Source organism: Neoarius graeffei, chromosome 18 (assembly GCF_027579695.1).
Source record: "Neoarius graeffei isolate fNeoGra1 chromosome 18, fNeoGra1.pri, whole genome shotgun sequence".
In the NCBI taxonomy this organism is placed as follows: Eukaryota; Metazoa; Chordata; class Actinopteri; order Siluriformes; family Ariidae; genus Neoarius; species Neoarius graeffei.
In genome coordinates, this window is record NC_083586.1 from 64532208 (window position 1) to 64555044 (window position 22837).

Consider the following 22837-nt stretch of genomic DNA (forward strand, 5'->3'; position numbering starts at 1 on the left):
CTTACTCCATTTGTCAAAACCCATGCAAGAAACCTGGGTGTTATTCTAGACTCCCAACTCAGCCTCGACAAACAAATCTCTTCTGTTGTTAAGACTAGTTTCTACCAATTAAGGATCACTGCAAAACTTAAATCTGTTCTGTCATACAATGACCTGGAAAAAGTCATCCATGCCTTGATAACGTCACGCTTGGATTACTGGAACTCCCTTTATTTTGGTCTCCCTCAAACACTGGTGTCACAGCTTCAAATTGTCCAAAATGCGGCTGCTAGGTTGCTTACTAACACAAAAAAACCATGAGCACATCACACCTGTCCTCGCCTCATTGCACTGGCTTCCTGTCCGGTCAAGGATTCAATTTAAGATCCTGTTAATGGTTTTTAAAGCTCTTCATGGCTTGGCTCCCAACTACTTAGCTGCTGCTCTTCATCCCTCTGAGGCTCCCATGTCTCTTAGATCTTCCAGCACAGGTCTCCACCATGTTCCCCGAACTCGTCTTAAAGTGCCATTCCACCATTGGATGTATTCTTTGGCATAAAATACAATATATTTTATGACAACATGACTAGACAGAGAAATCTTTTAGCTTCAAAATGATATATCAAACATAATTTTTTGACAACGACAAGTATATTAATTTTGCGACCAAAGTCACCTACCCTTTTAATTTCCGCGCGGTAGTGAAACGTGATGTCATCGGCAGGTTCCCCTTCTTGTGTACCACGTGTCGGTCTATTTTTAGACCAGGAAACCCCCAAAGTGAGAGAGTCATTTCTCCTTGTATATGGGGGCCAAAAAAATTGCGAAAAATTTTGAGTTAATCTTTCAGTTAGCTAGATTTATTGGTATTAGCTAGATTTATTGGTATTATTTTTATCGCGTTCTATCCGCCATTGCTGATAATATGTGCCACGTCACACGTCACGTGGTACACAAGAAGGGGAACCTGCCGATGACATCACGCGCGGAAATTAAAAGGGTAGGTGACTTTGGTCGCAAAATTAATACACTTGTCGTTGTCAAAAAATTATGTTTGATATATCATTTTGAAGCTAAAAGATTTCTCTATCTAGTGATACCGTTTATATATGTTGTCAAAATATATTGTATTTTATGCCAAAGAATACATCCAATGGTGGAATGGCACTTTAAGCTAAAAGTTGGCGGAGCTTTTGCGGTCGCTGGTCCTCGGCTGTGGAACCTTCTGCCTCCTGACATCAGAAATGCCCCCTCCATTACTGTTTTTAAGTCCAAGCTCAAGACTCACCTTTTCACATTAGCATTCCCTATATTTTAACCGTTTTTGTTTTGTCATGTCAGAAATTAAGTGTTTGTCTTTTGTTGCTGATGTTTAAATCAGTTGTTTTTGTCTCTCATTTCATCTCATTATCTGTAGCCGCTTTATCCTGTTCTACAGGGTCGCAGGCGAGCTGGATCCTATCCCAGCTGACTACGGGCGAAAGGCGGGGTTCACCCTGGACAAGTCGCCAGGTCATCACAGGGCTGACACATAGACACAGACAACCATTCACACTCACATTCACACCTACGCTCAATTTAGAGTCACCAGTTAACCTAACCTGCATGTCTTTGGACTGTGAGGGAAACCGGAGCACCCGGAGGAAACCCACGCGGACACGGGGAGAACATGCAAACTCCGCACAGAAAGGCCCTCGCTGGCCACGGGGCTCGAACCCGGACCTTCTTGCTGTGAGGCGACAGCGCTAACCACTACACCACTGTGCCGCCCCGTGTTTAAATGTGCTTTAGAAGTAAATTTTACTTACTTACTTACTATATGACCCGGAAATGAAAACGTGACCAGATGGACGGAACCTGTTTCTATATCCCCCCCCATACATGTCAACCTTTGGTCAATCAAACCTGCATAACCAACCTCCAAAATCCGTATTTCCCTTATAAAATCCGTATAAGAGGCGGCACGGTGGTGTAGTGGTTAGCGCTGTCGCCTCACAGCAAGAAGGTCCTGGGTTCGAGCCCCGTGGCCGGCGAGGGCCTTTCTGTGTGGAGTTTGCATGTTCTCCCCGTCTCCGCGTGGGTTTCCTCCGGGTGCTCCGGTTTCCCCCACAGTCCAAAGACATGCAGGTTAGGTTAACTGGTGACTCTAAATTGAGCGTAGGTGTGAATGTGAGTGTGAATGGTTGTCTGTGTCTATGTGTCAGCCCTGTGATGACCTGGCGACTTGTCCAGGGTGTACCCCGCCTTTCGCCCGTAGTCAGCTGGGATAGGATCCAGCTCGCCTGCGACCCTGTAGAACAGGATAAAGCGGCTAGAGATAATGAGATGAGATGAGAAATCCGTATAAGATGCAAATTAAAATAATTTACCTAAAATTTGAATGATAATTAACAATGATATATCCCAGTTACTTTTTATTCAATATTAATAACAATAAACCTTCAGAATGAATACAAAGCTCCAATGCTTGACAAAAACACACAGTGTTATCAGCGTAGTTACGAAGGAAATACTTCGTTGTTTGGAGACAGGTTTCACCGAGCGGCTATTATGCGCGAGACTTCATATTAGCCACAAAGTCAGGAAAATCTGTTCGTAAAATTACGTTATAATGACCAAATACAATGAAAAGTATTTTTCCAGTCTCACCTGTGAAAGGTAATCCCATGTGATCTCGTTTGGACGGCAAACCTGTTGGTACAGTTAAACGCAGCACCACTTTGCCACATCCAATATGGCGGCGAGGATGACGTATGATTCTACGCAGAAGGCGGCGTCTATGTTTATATGTCTATGACTTCACGGTTGGCGGGATTCTCGCAATGCGGTGTGCGCATGATCAAAAGTGGAACGAAGTCTCGCTACCACAAGATAACGCGCGATTTCATAAGACTCTTTACTGGCTGTCTGTGGTGTACAGTACGTTTGTAAATGTTATGCGTTCTTTTATCATCGTGGGAATTGATTATAGCTCTAAATAAATATTGAAGTTTTTTTAAAAGAATCCGTATAACTTTATTTATACGCCCGTATACTACGTTTATTGAATCAAATCCGTATAAAATACGGACATTCCGTATAGGTTGACATGTATGTCCCCCACCAAGCTTTGTTTTAATAAAAACGCACAAGGAACCCGATAATCAGTGTTCAGTTCAGCGTGTGTGTGTGTGCTGATAATCACTTTAAAAAAACTAAATTCACAGAAAAAAAATGTAATAAGCTTCTAATGTGTCCATGAGCCAGACGGTGAGAGAGATTGACAGATCGATCGACAAATGTATCAACATAAATATGCTTTATATAGAATGAAATAAAGCGGCTGAAAAAATCAGTCAAATTATTGTGATTTGTAATTTTTTTTATAAATAAAACAGCTGACAAATATTTCAAATGTGAATTTTACAATTTCATTCATTCATTCTTAAAAATATAAATATTTCTGTTTATCAGAGATATCCACAAGCGCTGGCGACCGGCGGTTTTCTCCGCCTACGCAGACGCTCTGCTTGATCCCAGAAAAAAATTAAACTTTGCCTTTCAATGTTCAAGTGATTTATATCGTCTCTGCTGCCCACAATTTGCTGCAAATCCAATTATTCCACCATGAAATTGTCTTCGATTCCATCACGACCGGAAGCCATGCCGTATTTGTTGATTGATTCTTCCGATCTGATTGGCTGAGCTGGACCACGTGACCATGCCGTAGTGCATGTAGTTATGCTACAGAGCCAGGCAGCGTACTACAGAGGGTCACTGAGAAAGCCAAGCACACACACACACACGTCTGGAGGGAAATTTCATACAGATTTTGCAACCATTGTCCAGGGAAATGGTTAGTAATTTATTAGCTGAGAATGCACCAGAAGGCGTGTACATTTCAAAATTTTCTGTGGGGGCGCCTTCCGACACCCCGAGCATTAGCACGCCTTTGGCCACCACAAATTCCAGACCTGCAGAATCCTTTTTTTTAGCCGGCTACTTCAGATTTTCTGGACAATTCTGTTTATGCAAAATTTTAAAATGGCTGAAAAACTATTTGTATCATCTGGTGTCTTTTTTTTTTAAATAATGCAGATTATACTGTATGAGCGGAATGTTTTTGTGTGTTCGGATCATAAACCGTAATTATAACAATGTGGAATCGTCCAGAATACCAGGAATCTTCTTGGTATGACTGGCATGTTAACTCCTGCGTTCTGAATCTGTGACGTGAAGGTGAAGTTTTAAAAATACCCTTCTATTGTGTGTGTGTGTGTGTGTGTGTGTGTGTGTGTGTGTGTGTGTGTGTGTGTGTGTGCTGGTGTTAGCTTTTTGCGCTCTGTTCAAAGGTCTAATGACTTGAAAGATTTACGTAAAGGAAGCTGTGTGTTTCTTTAAATAACCCGAAAGAGAGATCGTCCTTTTCCTTCTCTCCTTAACGTCCTTTCCTCCTCCTTCCTCGCTCGCCTCCTCACCGCGTCCTGTCGTGTGTCTGTGATCAGTTTTCGACTGCGATTCATTCAGCTACACAGCACTTTCCATTCACGGAAACATTTGAACGTCATGTTCCTTGCAACTGTGTTTTTAGTTCATAAAATTACACTTGGACTCGTGGCTTGGCATGTACGATAATATCACGTTACATTATTTAAGATATTATATCACAATTTATAAAATAATTTCTGTATTGCATTTTAAAAATGAGCACATTTTTACTTCTACCTCCTCTCATTTGAGAGCATGGTTTATTTTTATATAATCATATCATTTAATTCAGCATGAAAACGAGGATAAAAATACACTCCTAGAAATCTGCAAACACAAATAATTCCAGTGTAGGTCATAAAAAGAATTTTCCCGACACCCAATTATTTTTGTTTAGTGACCGAAAGCTACAGAATTCGAATCACAGACTTCCAATTTTATTCGTTTTTTTAAATCGAACAATTGATGTATTTAGAGCCACGTGTCCCAAAATTCTGCGCTATTTTTTTCCTGCTTCACCATGACTCAATACAAGATACTACATCATGCATCACATCACATCACATCGCGTGGTAGGCTTTCCCCGTTCACGCAAGGCATTGTGGGATACAGATTTGAAACAGGAGAGAAAAATGGAGGACGTGAGTGTGCGAATGAAATGTGAAAGAGCGACTACAGTAACGGAAAGAAAGCGAGAAGAAAAGACGTTATGTTCTATACGAAGGAAAGGAAACGCAGGACCAAACTAATAAATATGGGCGCTCAGCGAGCACCTCGGTGTGATCAGCTTTTCGTTTAGCGACAGAATGATGGAACTGTCAGTGCACGCTCAAAGGGAAACCTGTAGATGGCAGTAATGCAACACTGTGGATGCCAGCTGCCGTAAAACCCAAAAGAAGAAGAAGGTAAACCTGCGCATGCGCACACGGATTTCCTCTGTCTGCTCGACTGCGCCAAGCGAGCGATTTCATGCACATTATTTGCTTTAATCCCCTCAAATTAAATAACTTCCCAGCCACAGAATGGCCTGATATTTTGAGATATTACAGAAATAAACAGATATCACAATCACCACATTTCAGACGGAACTAAATTTCACCGATTTTATGAAATCAAAAGGCCGACTCGCTTTAAAAATAAAGATAAAAATACAGCTATTTTTGAGATCTTGTGCCAAGTTTGCACCTTGGACTAAACCCTGTTTCTTGGATTACATTATGTTAGCTAGCTGAATAGGAACAACATCTGGCAACACAAAATTAATTGCTAATTAAAACCGTAGCTGTGTGCGACACGACTCTAACTCACAAGTGTATTTTTATAGTAACCGCAATAAGAGTGTGCATGCTGCACTGGGTGAAAACTAGTGTTGAGTGCAAAAGCACAAGTGTTGAAATTCGGGAGTCGTTTGGCGGCTCTGTGTTTCTGTGCAGGGAAACCATCTGGAATCTCCGAGTGGACTTCTTGGAGGAGAGAGTGATCGGACAATGGGATTCATTCACCATATGGAATGCTGGGAAACAGGGACGGAAACTGTACCGCAGCCTGGCATCCACCAATCAGAGGAAGGTATGAGTCAGTAGCTGTAAAACACACACACGGGTTCGTCTGCTTACAAATCTGGAAGATCTACACTACCGTTCAAAAGTTTGGGGTCACCCAGACAATGTTGTGTTTTCCATGAAAAGTCACACTTTTATTTCCCACCATAAGTTGTAAAATGAATAGAAAATATAGTCGAGACATTTTTCTGGCCATTTTGAGCATTTAATCGACCCCACAAATGTGATGCTCCAGAAACTCAATCTGCTCAAAGGAAGGTCAGTTTTATAGCTTCTCTAAAGAGCTCAACTGTTTTCAGCTGTGCTAACATGATTGTACAAGGGTTTTCTAATCATCCATTAGCCTTCTGAGGCAATGAGCAAACACATTGTACCATTAGAACACTGGAGTGAGAGTTGCTGGAAATGGGCCTCTATACACCTATGGAGATATTGCACCAAAAACCACACATTTGCAGCTAGAATAGTCATTTAGCACATTAGCAATGTATAGAGTGGATTTCTGATTAGTTTAAAGTGATCTTCATTGAAAAGAACAGTGCTTTTCTTTCAAAAATAAGGACATTTCAGAGTGACCCCAAACTTTTGAACGGTAGTGTATATTAATCTCTGTGTGTTGTAATTTGTTGGTGGGATCCTCATACAGTAATTACTAGTGTACTTAACAAATGTATGTGTTTGTCGCCCTTTGTGAGGTCCTCATAATTATCGGTGTGTGTGTGTGTGTGTGTGGTAGGTGAAAGCATTCTGTGATGTAGACGAAAGCAAAATTAAAAAGGGCTTCTACACATACGAGGAATCAAAGGTAACATCACACACGCACACAATATGTCTTTGTAAGTTCTGCCTGTTGACGCTGGTTATTGTATAATTGCAGTAAATATTAACCTTAAACCCAAAAGGAAATTAAAACTTTAATATACATATCAGGAAAAACTTTCCTTTATATGTGTCTTTATCTTCCGAACATTATGGGGACATTTGGTCTTCAGAAAGGCCTGAAACCTGGACCTGTTCTTCCGTTACAGGAACGTCCCAAACCCAGAATCCCTGTGCTGCACTACAGAGACGCATCACCTCCATTTATAGTGTGTGTAAAACTGGTGAGTAGTGTGTGTGTGTGTGTGTGTGTGTGTGTGTGTGAGAGATGTCATTTTCTCCGAGAGGTCTCTTGACTACATCATAATATCATTCTTACTGTTAGCGTGTGTCACACAGACAGCCTGGGTAAACAGGAAAGGAACAAAGATGGGCTTAAAATTTTCACTGATGACTCGACTGTAAATAAACATCCTCTCAATTCCATAAACACACACACACACACACACACACACACACACACACACACACGTCAGGTATTCTGATCATTATGAGGACCGAACAGAACACTCAAAATATCCTCTCTCTCTCTCTCTCTCAAACACACGCACACTGTTCTAATAATTATGAGTACTTTACAAAATAATGAGTACGCACACAGTGTTGGTTCAGAGTGACTGGAAAAGATGCTTCTTTTGTTCTTTATCCTAATGAGGTTCCTGTGTCCCAGTTACTATACCACACACACACACACACACACACACACACACACACACTCTCTCTGTGTCTCTCTGTAGGATATGACGGGCGGTGTGTTAGAGGAGACTCTGCTCTCTCTCGGTTTAATGGAGGGAGTTGATTATTTCCACTTCAGCTGAGTGATGGAGAGAAAGAAAAAGAGGAGGAGGAGTGGCAGATGAAGACTGAACGACAGAGCAAAGGAGAAAAGATGCAGAGAAGAAAGAGGGAGATGGGACATGCATCTTGTTCTTGGTGCTGTGTGTGTGTGTGTGTGTGTGTGTGTGTGTGTGTGTGTGTGTGTGTGAGAGAGAGCTCAGTGTTACTGTATGTCGCTGATAAGTCCAGCGATTAGAGAGCAGCTCTGATTCGTCAGTGTGCTTTTATTGTTTACTTTCCTCTAAACCTCAGATCACCCATTCATCCTGTTATCTTTGTTTGTCTTTGTGTGTGTGTGTGTGTGTGTGTGTGTGTGTGTGTGTGTGTGTTGAAAGACAGGAGTGTGGCCTTCATGGGCAGGAGACAGACAGAGGAATGTGTGTGTTATGTTAACATTATCTGAGGTCAGCAGCCACGTTCCTCCCTGTGTGTGTGTGTGTGTGTGTGTGTGTGTGTGTGTACTCATGCACACGTGTCTGATGCAGTACTGCAGGGGTTTTCAAAGTGTGGGAGAGTCGGCCCCCCCCTCAGAGAGCAAATAAACAACAGCGCCCCCCACCACAATTTTTGTTGTTGCTATACTTAATGTTCCATTCGTATTTTAAAAAATGGTTGTTGTACACATTTTTATTTTTTCTTTTACACATTTTAAACATCTGTGCTTTTTTAAAACCTCTTTTTTACACATTTTAAACATCTGTGCTTTTTTTAACATCTTGTTTTACACATTTTAAACATCTCATAGCATCGTTAGCTAGCACCTCTTGGCAGACAGCACACTGTGGCAGTGGAGCATCTTCAGATCCAGTCCATGAAAATCCAAACTTTAAATAATCGTGCTCATACTTCCTGCCTTTTTTTTTTTTGCTTGGCCCAGACTCTGTCTCCTCACTCACTGTAGCTTTAGGTACTAAAAATCCATCCATTTTGTCTCTGGTAAAGGCTAGCTGAAGTTTGCTAAAAGTCCGCAATAGTGACTTATTCTGGTTTATTTTTCCTCATGTTGCGCCCCCCCCGGAAGAACTCTGGCGCCCCTCTAGGGGAGGCGCGCCCCACACTTTGAAAAGCCCTGCAGTACTGCATTTAGCGGTTTGTGTTGTTTGTTGTAGGTCAAATATCCCCATAAATACAGAAGTACAGGACGTGTAGATACAGGCCATTTGCAGGAATTGGTCACGTGTCAATTTTCCCCATAGCAACAAGCCCGTGGTGGGCAAGCTAACTTGACATTCCTTGACAACCATAAGAGTTTGACTGGCGATGTGAAGCAATCCATTTCTATAATAGCTGTTTTTACCTTTTCTGCTGTCTTTTTTAACCTAAATTTTCGTGTGTACTTGGAGAAAGTTTGTGGTTTTAACTTCTGTCGTAAGTTAAAGTGAATCATTGGCCGTAAAAGAGAGTTTTTTGGACTCGAGTTGGTCGCCGCCGAAAGAAATTCATATGCGAAATGGCGGATTTCTCAGGTATGTTTATAACTTATAATTTCTCCTTTTCTACCTTTATCATTCGCGTAATGTGTGAAGATTCTTGAAAATAAATACAGATATATCTGTAGATGTCTTTTTAGCCGATAAGAAGCAGATTTATTCCCCAATGATTCGCTTTGACTTACGACAGAAGTTAAAACCACAAACTTTTTCCAAGTACACACGAAAATTTGGGTTTAAAAAAGGCAGCAGAAAAGGTAAAAACCGCTCTTATAGAAATGGATTGCTTCACATCGCCAGTCAAACTCTTATGGTTGTCAAGGAATGTCAAGTTCGCTTGCCCACCACGGGCTTGTTCCTATGGTATGGGGAAAACTGACACGTGACCAATTCCTGCAAGTGGCCGATTATGAGGTGCTTTTGGACCCGAGGAACTTTTTCAGGAACCATTGGAGGAAGTTCCCCCTTTTTTGTCTGTCTGAACTACAGGAACTAGGGAAGATCGTAGTTCTGAGAATGGCATTTTGAGGGAATTTTTTAGCTTCTGCTGCAAGGGTGGGTTCTGTCCCAGCACAAGCGGAACCATGAGGGATGTAAGTGTAAAGTGATTGGTCCAGAAGTAAGCGTATATTGATTGTTCGAACACGAGGCAGTGCGTGTAAAACATTAGCCATGTAAACAACAGCTCTTAACGTTAGCGTTAAAAAATGTAAAAAAAAAAAAAAAACACGGATGAATGAACCGACAGTGAAGTCCAGGCGTATATGTGACGGAGGAAATGGAGTGCAATTTTGACGCGTCTCAGTGAAATATAACAATTTTTGCTAGAATTTCCTGCTAATGTCACGCTAGCAAGCGGGCTAACGTCACTTTGTTGTGGTGGTGAGAAGTCAAACAGAAAAAAAACCCTTGAAGGTGTGTACAGTAGTTCTTGGGGGAGATCCCCAGGAGTACTTCGTCTCAGTGAGTCCCTTGAACTGTTTGGTCCGAAAGTGTCTTATAGGGACTTTTTTGTCTGGTCCCCATAATGTGCTGTGTGTGTGTGTAAAATATTTATTTAAGAGGTGTGTTAATGAGAAATGTAAAGCTTGTAGTGTTTATTTTTATACATTTAAATTGTGTTTTAAAAAAAAATGTGCGTATTGTGTTTGCTCTTTGAAACATTTCACTAAATTGTGTCATGTGGTGGAATGTGGCGACTCGGTTACGTCGCTGCTCCTTGTGCCATTTTCTCACGGGAAAAATGCAGCGCCACCTGCTCCTGAGCTCTCCAACACACACCACACACACACACACACACCCGAGAGACAGAGTGCTCAGGCAAGTGTGTTGTCGGTTATCGAATTAAAACATGGAAACGGCCCAAATCCGCTCACTGTGGTGATCTTTAGACGCAGAGACTTGAGTCCTGTTCTCTTTCAGCCCAATGGCTTTCATCTCCACATCCACGTGTTTCTTTATTCATTTATTTATTTACTTTTTTACTGAATTGCATTTGCTTGTGATGACTAATTAATTAGCAGTACTGCCTTTCAGATTTTTCAAGTGTAGGTCCTAAAAAGAATTTTCCCGACACCCAGTTATTTTTGTTTAGTCACCGAAAGCTACTGAATTCGAATCACAGACTTCCAATTTTATTATTATTATTTAATTTTATTTTTTTTAAATAGAACTGTTAATGAATTTAAGGCCACGCGTCCTGAAATTCTCTGCTATTTTTCCTGCTTCACCATGACCCAATTCAAGATACTACATCATGCATCACATCACGTGGTGGGCTTTCCCCGTTCACGCAAGGCATTGTGGGATACAGATTTGAAACAGGAGAGAAAAATGGAGGGCGTGAGTGTGCGAATGAAACGTGAAAGAGCGACTACAGTAACGGAAAGAAAGCGAGAAGAAAAGACATTATGTTCTATACGAAGGAAAGGAAATGCAGGACCAAACTAATAAATATTGGCGCTCAGCGAGCACCTCGGTGTGATCAGCTGTTCGTTTAGCGACAGAATGATGGAACTGTCAGTGCACGCTCAAAGGGAAACCTGTAGATGGCAGTAATGCAACACTGTGGATGCCAGCTGCTGTAAAACCCAAAAGAAGAAGAAGAAGGTAAACCTGCGCATGCGCACACGGACTTCCTCTGTCTGCTTGACTGCGCCAAGCGAGCGATTTCATGCACATTATTTGCTTTAATCCCCTCAAATTAAATAACTTCCCAGCCACAGAATGGCCTGATATTTTGTGAGATATTACAGAAATAAACAGATATCACAATCACCACATTTCAGAGGAAACTAAATTTCACCTGTTTTATGAAATCAAAAGGCCGACTAGCTTTAATGTAAACTTAGATTTTTTACAAGAGCCAGTAAATATACAGCGATAACTTAATTACTCCATCTCATCTCATCTCGTTATCTGTAGCCGCTTTATCCTGTTCTACAGGGTCGCAGGCAAGCTGGAGCCTATCCCAGCTGACTACGGGCGAAAGGCGGGGTACACCCTGGACAAGTCGCCAGGTCATCACAGGGCTGACACATAGACACAGACAACCATTCACACTCACATTCACACCTACGCTCAATTTAGAGTCACCAGTTAACCTAACCTGCATGTCTTTGGACTGTGGGGGAAACCGGAGCACCCGGAGGAAACCCACGCGGACACGGGGAGAACATGCAAACTCCACACAGAAAGGCCCTCGCCGGCCACGGGGCTCGAACCCAGGACCTTCTTGCTGTGAGGCGACAGCGCTAACCACTACACCACCGTGCCACCCTCCACCCAATGTATCTGGCTAATCCAGTACGGCGATGCCCAGGGAAATGGTCCAGTGGACTGATGTTACAACTTTAACATGTTTTTTAAGCTAAAGTCTGTTTAATTTTTTTCATCTCGAATGTCTTGTATTGATGTATAATGATGGCATTTCAGAATCGTGTCATTTCAACATTTCCTGGTGAATCGCTTTAGATTTTGTGGGAACCACAAAGAAAAATGTGGTGTGATGTTCTGGGGTGCACGTACTTTTTGGACATGGACACAAGTTTTTACTTATTTAAGGTATTTAATTTTCTTTATGTATGCCGTTAATCATTTGGTAAGTCAGTAGGTGTGTGTTAAGTGATATTCACTATCCGTGGTGTGTGTGATGTTGAATTCAAATTAAATCTGATCTCTGTCTCACACACGCACGGGGGGGAGAGACAGGGAGAAAGAGAGAGAGACAGATAGAGGGAGAGAGAGAGAGAGAAGGGAAAGATAGAGGGGGAATGAGAGAGACAGACAGATAGAGGGAGGGAGAGAGAGAGAAGGGGAAAGATACAGACAGAGATAGAGGGAGAGAGAGACAGAGATAGATGGAGAGAGAGAGAGAGAGAAACTTTATTACTGATGCCGTTTAATATGGACCCTCATCTCCCAAACGGTACAAAATTACAACTCTGTTCGAAGTTGAGAGAGAAAGAAAGATGGGAGGAGAGAGAGATAGAGGGAGGGAGAGAGAGACGGGGAGAGAGATACAGAGATAGATGGAGAGAGAGAGATAGAGGGGGAGATAGAGAGAGAGAGAGACAGATGGAGAGAGCGAGGGAGGGAGAGAGAAAGAGACGGGGGAGAGAGAGATACAGAGATAGATGGAGAGAGAGAGATAGAGGGGGAGAGAGAGAGATAGAGAGAGAGAGAGAGAGACAGATGGAGAGAGCGAGGGAGGGAGAGAGAAAGAGACGGGGGAGAGAGAGATACAGAGATATAAGGAGGAACGGATTGAGGGAGGGAGAGAGAGAGAGAGAGAGAGACGGGGAGAGGGAGAGCTGCGCTTTATTTTAGGGCATTGATCAGAGTCCCTCCTGTCCCCGAGGTACTCGGGCCTCAGTCCTAAGGGAGGCGTGGTGTGGGCGTGGTTTTAGCAGGGGTGGAAGGTTTTACACACATTCACATCCCACCCACCCACCCACGCGCGCGCTCACACACACACACACGCGCGCGCGCAGTGTCCGGAGCGCAGGACTCCCGACTGGCGCGCGCTGGGATCGAGATGAACTTTTCCAGGAGTTTGGAGTTCCGGTCGCTCAGCGCGGGACAGTAACGCCCTCACTCTCAATACTGTTAGCGGCATTCTATTTTTTTCAAACAAGCACGAGCATGAGGAGGATGAGGATGAAGAGGATGAAGAAGGTGGTCTGCGCGCTCCTGGTTGTGTGTTTGTGCGCGAGCGCAGCTGCGCAGTACTCCAGTGACCAGTGCAGCTGGAGAGGGAGGTACCGCACTGATACTGATACTGTTACCGTACCGCACTGATACTGTTACTGTTACCGTACCGCACTGATACTGATACCGCACTGATACTGTTACTGATACTGTTACCGCACTGATACTGTTACCGCACTGTTACCGTACCGCACTGATACTGTTACCGCACTGATACTGTTACCGCACTGATACTGTTACTGCACTGTTACCGCACTGTTACTGATACTGTTACCGCACTGATACTGTTACCGCACTGTTACCGTACCGCACTGATACTGTTACTGCACTGTTACCGTACCGCACTGATACTGTTACCGCACTGTTACCGTACCGCACTGATACTGTTACCGCACTGTTACCGTACCGCACTGTTACTGTTACTGCACTGTTACCGCACTGTTACTGTTACCGTACTGCACTGTTACCGTACCACACTGTTACTGTTACCGCACTGTTACCGCACTGTTACTGTTACCGTACCGCACTGTTACCGCACCACACTGTTACCGCACTGTTACTGTTACCGTACCGCACTGTTACCGTACCACACTGTTACTGTTACTGTTACCGCACTGTTACTGTTACCGTACCGCACTGTTACCGTACCACACTGTTACTGTTACTGCACTGTTACTGTTACCGCACTGTTACTGTTACCGTACCGCACTGTTACCGTACCACACTGTTACTGTTACCGCACTGTTACTGTTACCGCACTGTTACTGTTACCGTACCGCACTGTTACCGTACCACACTGTTACTGTTACCGCACTGTTACTGCACTGTTACTGTTACCGTACCACACTGTTACTGTTACCGCACTGTTACTGTTACCATACCGCACTGTTACCGTACCACACTGTTACTGTTACTGTTACCGCACTGTTACTGTTACCGTACCGCACTGATACTGTTACCGCACTGATACTGTTACCGCACTGTTACCGTACCGCACTGTTACCGTACCACACTGTTACTGTTACTGTTACTGCACTGTTACTGTTACCGCACTGTTACTGTTACCGTACCGCACTGTTACCATACCACACTGTTACTGTTACCGCACTGTTACCGCACTGTTACTGTTACCGTACCGCACTGTTACCGTACCACACTGTTACTGTTACCGCACTGTTACTGTTACCGTACCGCACTGTTACCGTACCACACTGTTACCGCACTGTTACTGTTACCGTACCGCACTGTTACCGTACCACACTGTTACTGTTACTGTTACTGCACTGTTACTGTTACCGCACTGTTACTGTTACCGTACCGCACTGTTACCGTACCACACTGTTACTGTTACCGCACTGTTACTGTTACCGCACTGTTACTGTTACCGTACCGCACTGTTACCGTACCACACTGTTACTGTTACCGCACTGTTACTGTTACCGTACCGCACTGTTACCGTACCACACTGTTACTGTTACTGTTACCGCACTGTTACTGTTACCGTACCGCACTGATACTGTTACCGCACTGTTACCGTACCGCACTGATACTGTTACCGCACTGTTACCATACCGCACTGATACTGTTACCGCACTGTTACCGTACCGCACTGATACTGTTACCGCACTGTTACCGTACCGCACTGTTACCGTACCACACTGTTACTGTTACTGTTACTGCACTGTTACTGTTACCGCACTGTTACTGTTACCGTACCGCACTGTTACCGTACCACACTGTTACTGTTACCGCACTGTTACTGTTACCGCACTGTTACTGTTACCGTACCGCACTGTTACCGTACCACACTGTTACTGTTACCGCACTGTTACTGTTACCACACTGTTACTGTTACCGTACCGCACTGTTACTGTTACCGCACTGTTACTGTTACCGTACCACACTGTTACAGCACTGTTACTGTTACCGTACCGCACTGTTACAACACTGTTACTGTTATCATACCACACTGTTACTGTTACCGCACCACACTGTTACTGTTACCGTACCGCACTGTTACTGTTACCATACCGCACTGTTACTGTTACCGCACTGTTACTGCACTGTCACTGTTACCGTACCGCACTGTTACAACACTGTTACTGTTACCGTACCGCACTGTTACTGTTACCGCACTGTTACTGCACTGTTACTGTTACCGTACCGCACTGTTACTGTTACCGTACCGCACTGTTACTGTTACCGCACTGTTACTGCACTGTTACTGTTACCGTACCACACTGTTACTGTTACCGTACCACACTGTTACTGTTACCGCACTGTTACTGCACTGTCACTGTTACCGTACCGCACTGTTACAACACTGTTACTGTTACCGTACCACACTGTTACTGTTACCGCACCACACTGTTACTGTTACTGTACCGCACTGTTACTGTTACCATACCGCACTGTTACTGTTACCGCACTGTTACTGTTACTGTTACCGTACCGCACTGTTACCGTACCACACTGTTACTGTTACCGTACTGGACCAGACTGTCATTTTACTCTGTTTAACTCACATCTTACTGACATTCTGCACCATGTGGTGTTTTACTGCTCAGGTACAGGAGTGCTGCAGCCTGTTCCTCTCTGAGGGGGAACTAAAGGGATAGAACCTATACTCTCTCTCTCTCTCTCTCTCTCTCTCTCTCTCTCTCTCTCTCAGGAAAAAATAAAATCATATAGGATGAGAATCCAGACAGTCCCTGATCCATGCTGTCCAACTCAAACAAATACACTGACGGTATTATACATTAGGGGCGGGGCTTATATAATTGGTGACTTGTGAGAGACACTGAGAGGAGGAGGAGCTACACCAGTCAGGATCTTCACTGTACTGTTTCGGGGGGGGGTCCCAGTGGGGGGTTCGGGGCAGTACTGGTGGAACAGGTTAAGGCTCTGGGTTGGTGGTTAGAGGGTTGGGGGTTCAAGTATCAGATCCAGCTGCCGCTCTGGGACAGGGCTCTAACCCACCCTGATGATGTTTACTGGTGTAAATAAGAAAATGGAATAAGTTTGTCAGCCTGGAAAACTTGTGAAATCCTGTTTCTACCACTGCAGCGAAAGAAACTGTGGCTTAAAACATGATTTGTTGCAGGACAGAACTGTTCAATGGTATACAGCAACAGCTGTGGGGTTTCATCAGGACTGTTGTTTGGGTTTCACTGTTTTCACACACACACACACACACACACACACACGTAATTTAAATGATACGACGCTACATTCCAAACAGCCTACACTCTCAGAAACAGCTCCAGGTAGCAAACCACTTTTGTTTTGTTGCTTGTTACCCCGAGGGCACATCTTTTGTACCTTGAGTATTTTTTTTTTCACATGGAAACCTTTCAAAAAAATTAAGGACTTTAAATGAACCTTAACAAGTAAAATAGAGTTTGGTTCCTTGTACTTTGAACACTTTCAGAAAGAGAACCCATCTGTTCGGGTTCTGTGTGTAACCTTCCACATATACCGTAACCTTAAAGCTAAACTGCCTTTCAGATTTTTCAAGTGTAGGTCCTAAAAAGAATTTTCCCGACACCTGATTATTTTTGTTTAGTGACCGAAAGCTACTGAATTTGAATCACAGACTTCCAATTTTATTCATTTTTTAATAGAACAATTAATGACTTTAAAGCCATGTGGCCCTAAACTCTCTGCTATTTTTTCCTGCTTCACCATGACCCAATTCAAGATACTACATCATGCATCACATCACGTGGTGGGCTTTCCCTGTTCACGCAAGGCATTGTGGGATACAAATTTGAAACCGGAGAGAAAAATGGAGGACGTGAGTGTGCGAATGAAACATGAAAGGGCGACTACAGTAACGGAAAGAAAGCGAGAAGAAAAGACGTTATGTTCTATACGAAGGAAAGGAAACGCAGGACCAAACTAATAAATATGTGCGCTCAGCGAGCACCTCGGTGTGATCAGCTGTTCGTTTAGCGACAGAATGATGGAACTGTCAGTGCACGCTCAAAGGGAAACCTGTAGATGGCAGTAATGCAACACTGTGGATGCCAGCTGCCGTAAAACCCAAAAGAAGAAGAAGAAGGTAAACCTGCACATGCGCACACGGACTTCCTCTGTCTGCTTTAATCCCCTCAAATTAAATAACTTCCCAGCCACAGAATGGCCTGATATTTTGTGAGATATTACAGAAATAAACAGATATCACAATCACCACATTTCAGACGGAACTAAATTTCACCGACTTCATGAAATCAAAAGGCCGACTAGCTTTAAACATCTGGAACAAACTTCACCTTCCACAGTTTTTACTTGAATGCTGCCTCCATTTGCTTCTCTTTTCTTTATCTTTCAGCCGTCTGTAAAAAGAAAGAGAGCTCTGATTTCTTATTAAATCTTTTTGTACAGTCTCGTTGAAGTCATTTTTAAACTTGCTTTATTTCTTAATTAACGTGTTATTCAATTGCGTTTTCAGTTTTAGTAACCTTATATCGTGACTCGTATTGGCAACTAATTGCAATTAAATATTATACTTATCGGCCAGTTCGGTTTTTAGCTGTGTTGAATTTAGTTTGTTTGGTCCATGGCAGGCGTGGCTTATCCGCGCGATCTTCACGAGACTTGTGCGAGACTTCGAAACGTGAAGTGTCAGCCATTTTGCCATTTCCACCATTTTGAGAACTGTTTTCCAAACGAAGTATTGCACAAAAACGAGTTTAAATGATGATTACTGCCTACTTTTTTCAAACTTTCCTGATTGCTATCAGAACAAACAAATCTTCCGGCTTGATTACGTCAGCATTCGAAAGAGGGCGTGCGCGTCTTTTGACAACCCCTGTGCACAAAATCGCTCCCTAATCACTATATAGTGCACTGTATAGTGAGGACGCCATTTTGTAGTGCTGTCCGAAACCTTAGTGAGGATTATTTACACCCTATATAGTGCACTCAAAGTATCCCACAATGCATCATGAAAAGTAGTGTACAACGATGGTCACTAACCAGAGCAATATATCCCATCATGCACTGCAGTCGCGCTGAAAGAAATCAAACTAAAAGTCTCAAATTTGAAGAAAGTGTTCAGCCTTGATTTAAAAGAAGTGAAAGCTGCAGGTGCTTTGTATTGATTAATGTGGGAAATGCGCTCAGTATAATATGGATTTATCACAAAAACACACGCATGGATTTATTATTTTGAAACCCACCAGCCGACTGATCTGGTATGTTTTAACTGTGTGACAGTAATGACGTAAATACCAGCGTGACGGAGTAGTGTCCAAAAGAGTTTTCCCATTTTACCGATGAGCTCACTGTATAGTCCTCTATACAGTAATTCCCTATAGAGGGAGTAGGGAGTAGTGAACGAGTGAGCGATTTCGGACACAGGGAATGTTGGCAGTTGTTGGTGACTTTGATTTCCGCTGTACGTTTTACTTCCGTCCTACGATGTCTCGCACAGGTCTCAACTAATCTCATTTACGGCCATCGCTTTGACATATGGACTGATATATTACAGAGCAAATTTCAGACACTCAGAACTTGCTATGGCAGCGACAAAATAGCGATCAAAAATGTGTTCCTATATTTAATAAAATGAGATAAATAGAATTTTGATGATAACAAATTGCCTTCAGTTCCACTTTAAATGTAAGTTTATTTGATTTGTCACATAGGGTCTTTCAGGAGAGGAATAACAGGGTGAAGCCCCAACTGATTTTCAACTCCTTTGATCTGTCATAGATTTATTTTTATTTTTACGCTGGATGCCCTCCCTGTCGCAATCCTCCCTATTTTTTCAGGGCTTGGGACTGGCACTAAGTATGCACTGGCTTGTTCAACCCAAGTCAATCACACAACAGTTCTTTTCCATTTTATATCAGGGTTTTTTTTTGTGTGTGTGTGTGTGTGTGTGTGTGTGTGTGTGTTTTCACTACATTAGAGCTGTGTTACTTTCACCTATGGTGAAGTCATGTGTAGTGCTGTACGTTATTGCACCCTCTGCTGTCTAAATAACACAAATACAGCTTGAACCCCCAAAGAGATTAGTTGATAATAATCATGATTAATTTTTTATTTCATCAGTTCGAATCATCATAAATTTGTATCGTGATTTATTATGACATGATATCTGGTTACATGTCTAGCTGGTACGGTTCGCACATTTAATATAAATTAAATTACCTGAAATTTAATGCTCATTTTGTGGAATCCATAAATTCAATTTCAATAATTTTTCCCCCAAGAAGTCTTTGTTTTGCTTTTTTATATACAGATAAATAAATAAATAAATACTTTTTCAGCTGTTATATACAGCCTCCATCTTCTGACTCCTGACATCATGAACAAAATGTCATTAACCTGTTTAAGTTTATAATGAGATGGACGTGTGTGTGTGTGTGTGTGTGTGTGTGTGTGTGTGTGTGTGGCATCAGAGGCGAGACTTTGAGTTTCCTGGTTAATATTTTATCTCTGATTTCCATAAATTCTGTGTGTTGACTCTCCTTCACCCCGGACTCAGTGACGCTGAAATATAAATCAAACCCAGCACGCACACACTCTGATCTCGCTTTTATGGTCCAGAAACAACAGAACAAAGCAAAACTCGAGACGCTTTAAATAGCATCTAATAAAGAACGTTACCAGAAAGTTTAGTAATGTATCGAACCATTTTTCAAAAGTCCAGGATTTAATGTTACAGAGATAACGTTCCTGCAACGTTCGAGTTCAGCAAAACATGTCTCACTGTTTCACACTGACACACGGGCGATACGGGTTTCTATAAACTGTTTCTCAAAAAAGGCTAAAACTATAAATTATATTTTAGCTCCTCTACACCTGCTCACTCAGCATTCTCATTTCAGCAAAACGTCACGTTATAAAAACGTTCCTCAGCGTTCCGACAACAAAAACTGGTGTAAAAAGGTTTCTGTGAAATGTATTAACTTTTTTTAAAAACTCTCAACAATAAGAACTTCTGAGAGTTAAAGTTTCTAGGAGGAACCGAGCACACGACAACCTCACTGAGACCAAAACTACCGTTTAATCCACTGTTCATCAGCGTTTCAACAACTGAAAGGGTTTAACAACATTTATAACCGTTACTGAGCTCCTCTCTCAGCACCCAGACGCTGCGGCACATTCAGTTCAACATGAAAGTGTTCTGTATAATCTCTCTCTCTCTCTCTCTCCCTCTCTCTATCTCTCTCTCTATCTCTCTCTCCCATCACTCTCTGTCTCTCTCCCCATCTTTCTCTCTCTGTCCCCCTCATCTCTCTCACTCGCTCCCCGTCACTCTCTGTCTCTCTCTCCCCATCTCTCTCTCTGTCCCCCTTATCTCTCTCTCTCCCCATCACTCTCTGTCTCTCTCTGTCCCCCTCATATCTCTCTTTCTCTCGCAGTCTCTCTCTCTCTGTCTGTCTGTCTGTCTTTCTCTCCCTCTCTCCCCATCTCTCTCTCTCCCCATCTCTCTCTCTCTCCCCCTCATCTACTGTATCTCTCTCTCTCTCTCTCTCTCTCTCTCTCCCCCCATCTCTCTCGCTCCCCGTCACTCTCTCTCTCTCTGTCTCTCTCCCCATCTCTCTCTCTTTCCCCCTCATATCTCTTTCTCTCACAGTCTCTCTCTCTGTCTGTCTTTCTCTCTCTCTCTCCCATCTCTCTCGCTCCCCGTCACTCTCTGTCTCTCTCCCCATCTCTCTCTCTGTCCCCCTTATCTCTCTCTCTCTCTCCCCATCTCTCTCCCCATCACTCTCTGTCCCCCTCATATCTCTCTTTCTCTCACAGTCTCTCCCTCTCTGTCTGTCTGTCTGTCTTTCTCTCCCCATCTCTCTCTCTCTCTCCATCTCTCTCTCTGTCCCCCTCATCTATCTCTCTCTCTCTCTCTCCATCTCTCTCTCTGTCCCCCTCATCTATCTCTCTCTCTCCCCCATCTCTCTCTCTCTCCCCATCTCCCTCGCTCCCCGTCACTCTCTGTCTCTCTCTCTGTCTCTCTCCCATCTCTCTCTCTGTCCCCCTTCTCTCTCTCTCTCTCTCTCTCTGTCTCTCTCCCATCTCTCTCTCTGTCCCCCTTCTCTCTCTCTCTCTCTCTCTCTCTCTCTCTCTCTCTCTCTCTGTATTTAATTATTTATTTATTCGCTCGGCTGCTCGATGTTCAGATCTGACTGTATCTGTAACGCTTTAACAGAAGCTGAGGTTACAGTAATGAGAAATGCTTCACCTTCCTGAATAATACTGTTTTCTCTCTCTCTGTTCCACTGCATGGTGCCAGCTCGACTCCGCTCGACTCGGCTCGCTCGTCGTCTCAGGCCCTTCCTGTAGTTTTCCACTCTAGCTAAAAGTCATGGATCGTCATAGCGATGTCGCATGAAACTGCCGTGACATCATTTTTAATGCGACACGCACAGGAACAATCGATGATGTTGACAGGATGCTGATTCTCGGTATGTGGCTGTTTTTACCACAGCGATGAGACAGATTTCTCCTTTGATCCGTCGCCTTTGTCGTCTCGGCCGCTCACTCAGTTGTTGTGTAAGAGAAAAAAATAGAACGGCCCAAACCGAGCTAAAAATTATTCATTCTTCATTGTTCCTTCAGGTCTTTACTCATGTTTATGTTAGATAACGATGTAGGAAACCTTTCAGTGCAAGAGATCGGGGCATTGGAGTGCACGAGGAGTTTAATGACACCTGACAAACACACACACACACACACACACACACACACACACACACACACACAGTGTATGCTGCGCCTCATCGTATGCTGCGCCTAATCGAATGTCGAGAGGACGCTGGCATGATTGTTGCCGCTTCTCGCATCTCGCTTCTCGCTTTTTGTTTCTCTTATATTTGATCGCGCCTTTCCTCTATCTCAAGCCGCGTCTATTTTTGAGCTGTGTTTGTTCCATCTCGACTACAACTCTGCTGTCGGATACAACTGACGCGACGCGTGCTTGGACTACTCTGTGCTCCGCAGTTAAAAAACTTTTGGATTGCCTACCTCCTTGCTTTCGGCGTACTGGGTATACTTCTGACATCTCCGCCGCCCTTTACCACTCTACCACAGGACTGTCAACTCGCTAGTCTGCATCCTGCACTGCTGCTACCTCCATTTGGGTGTAGCATTGGTTAGCAAGCCAAGCTAGCCGGCAAGGTGCCTGTGTTTGTTCGGTGCTCCCCAGTCGCCATGGCGCGGATAAACTACACCGTAGGCAAACTCCTTGAACTCAACTCTGTCTTTCTGTCTCCTCCATGCTGTCTTGAGGTTATCAAATCTCTTCACCTCCTGCGCCGTCCACCATATGTACACAGAGCTGTTCGCCAGAAGTTTGTTTACAACTCCAAGATTGCGGCTATTCCTGTCATCTGTTCCGCATCCCAGCACAGACGTGCTGAACGTAGGCCACGTCCACCACCTGTCATTCTCCGGAACCTAGTCTGCACTGACAGCACTGCATCCACCAGCAAGTTTGCCTCCTTCATGTTACAGAATATCAGATCA

The 22837-nt window shown here is 43.5% G+C and overlaps 2 protein-coding genes across 5 annotated transcripts in view; both read left to right on the top strand.

The window, feature by feature from the left end:
• b3gntl1 (UDP-GlcNAc:betaGal beta-1,3-N-acetylglucosaminyltransferase-like 1) overlaps nucleotides 1–8956 on the top strand; it is a 45042-nt gene extending 36086 nt beyond the window's left edge. For all 4 annotated transcript variants that reach the window (XM_060899237.1, XM_060899234.1, XM_060899236.1 and 1 more), the window contains 4 exons: nucleotides 5880–6015; nucleotides 6745–6813; nucleotides 7037–7111; nucleotides 7625–8956. In XM_060899237.1, coding sequence (XP_060755220.1) covers nucleotides 5880–6015; nucleotides 6745–6813; nucleotides 7037–7111; nucleotides 7625–7705 — 361 coding nt within the window. In that variant the 3' untranslated portion in view covers nucleotides 7706–8956. The remainder of the gene's footprint in view (nucleotides 1–5879; nucleotides 6016–6744; nucleotides 6814–7036; nucleotides 7112–7624) is intronic.
• A 3982-nt stretch (nucleotides 8957–12938) lies between these two features.
• The window catches only part of metrnlb (meteorin like, glial cell differentiation regulator b), a 41527-nt gene continuing 31628 nt past the window's right edge, over nucleotides 12939–22837 (top strand). Inside the window, exon 1 of the mRNA XM_060899238.1 lies at nucleotides 12939–13413. Within this exon, the coding sequence (XP_060755221.1) occupies nucleotides 13298–13413 (116 nt within the window). The 5' untranslated portion in view covers nucleotides 12939–13297. The remainder of the gene's footprint in view (nucleotides 13414–22837) is intronic.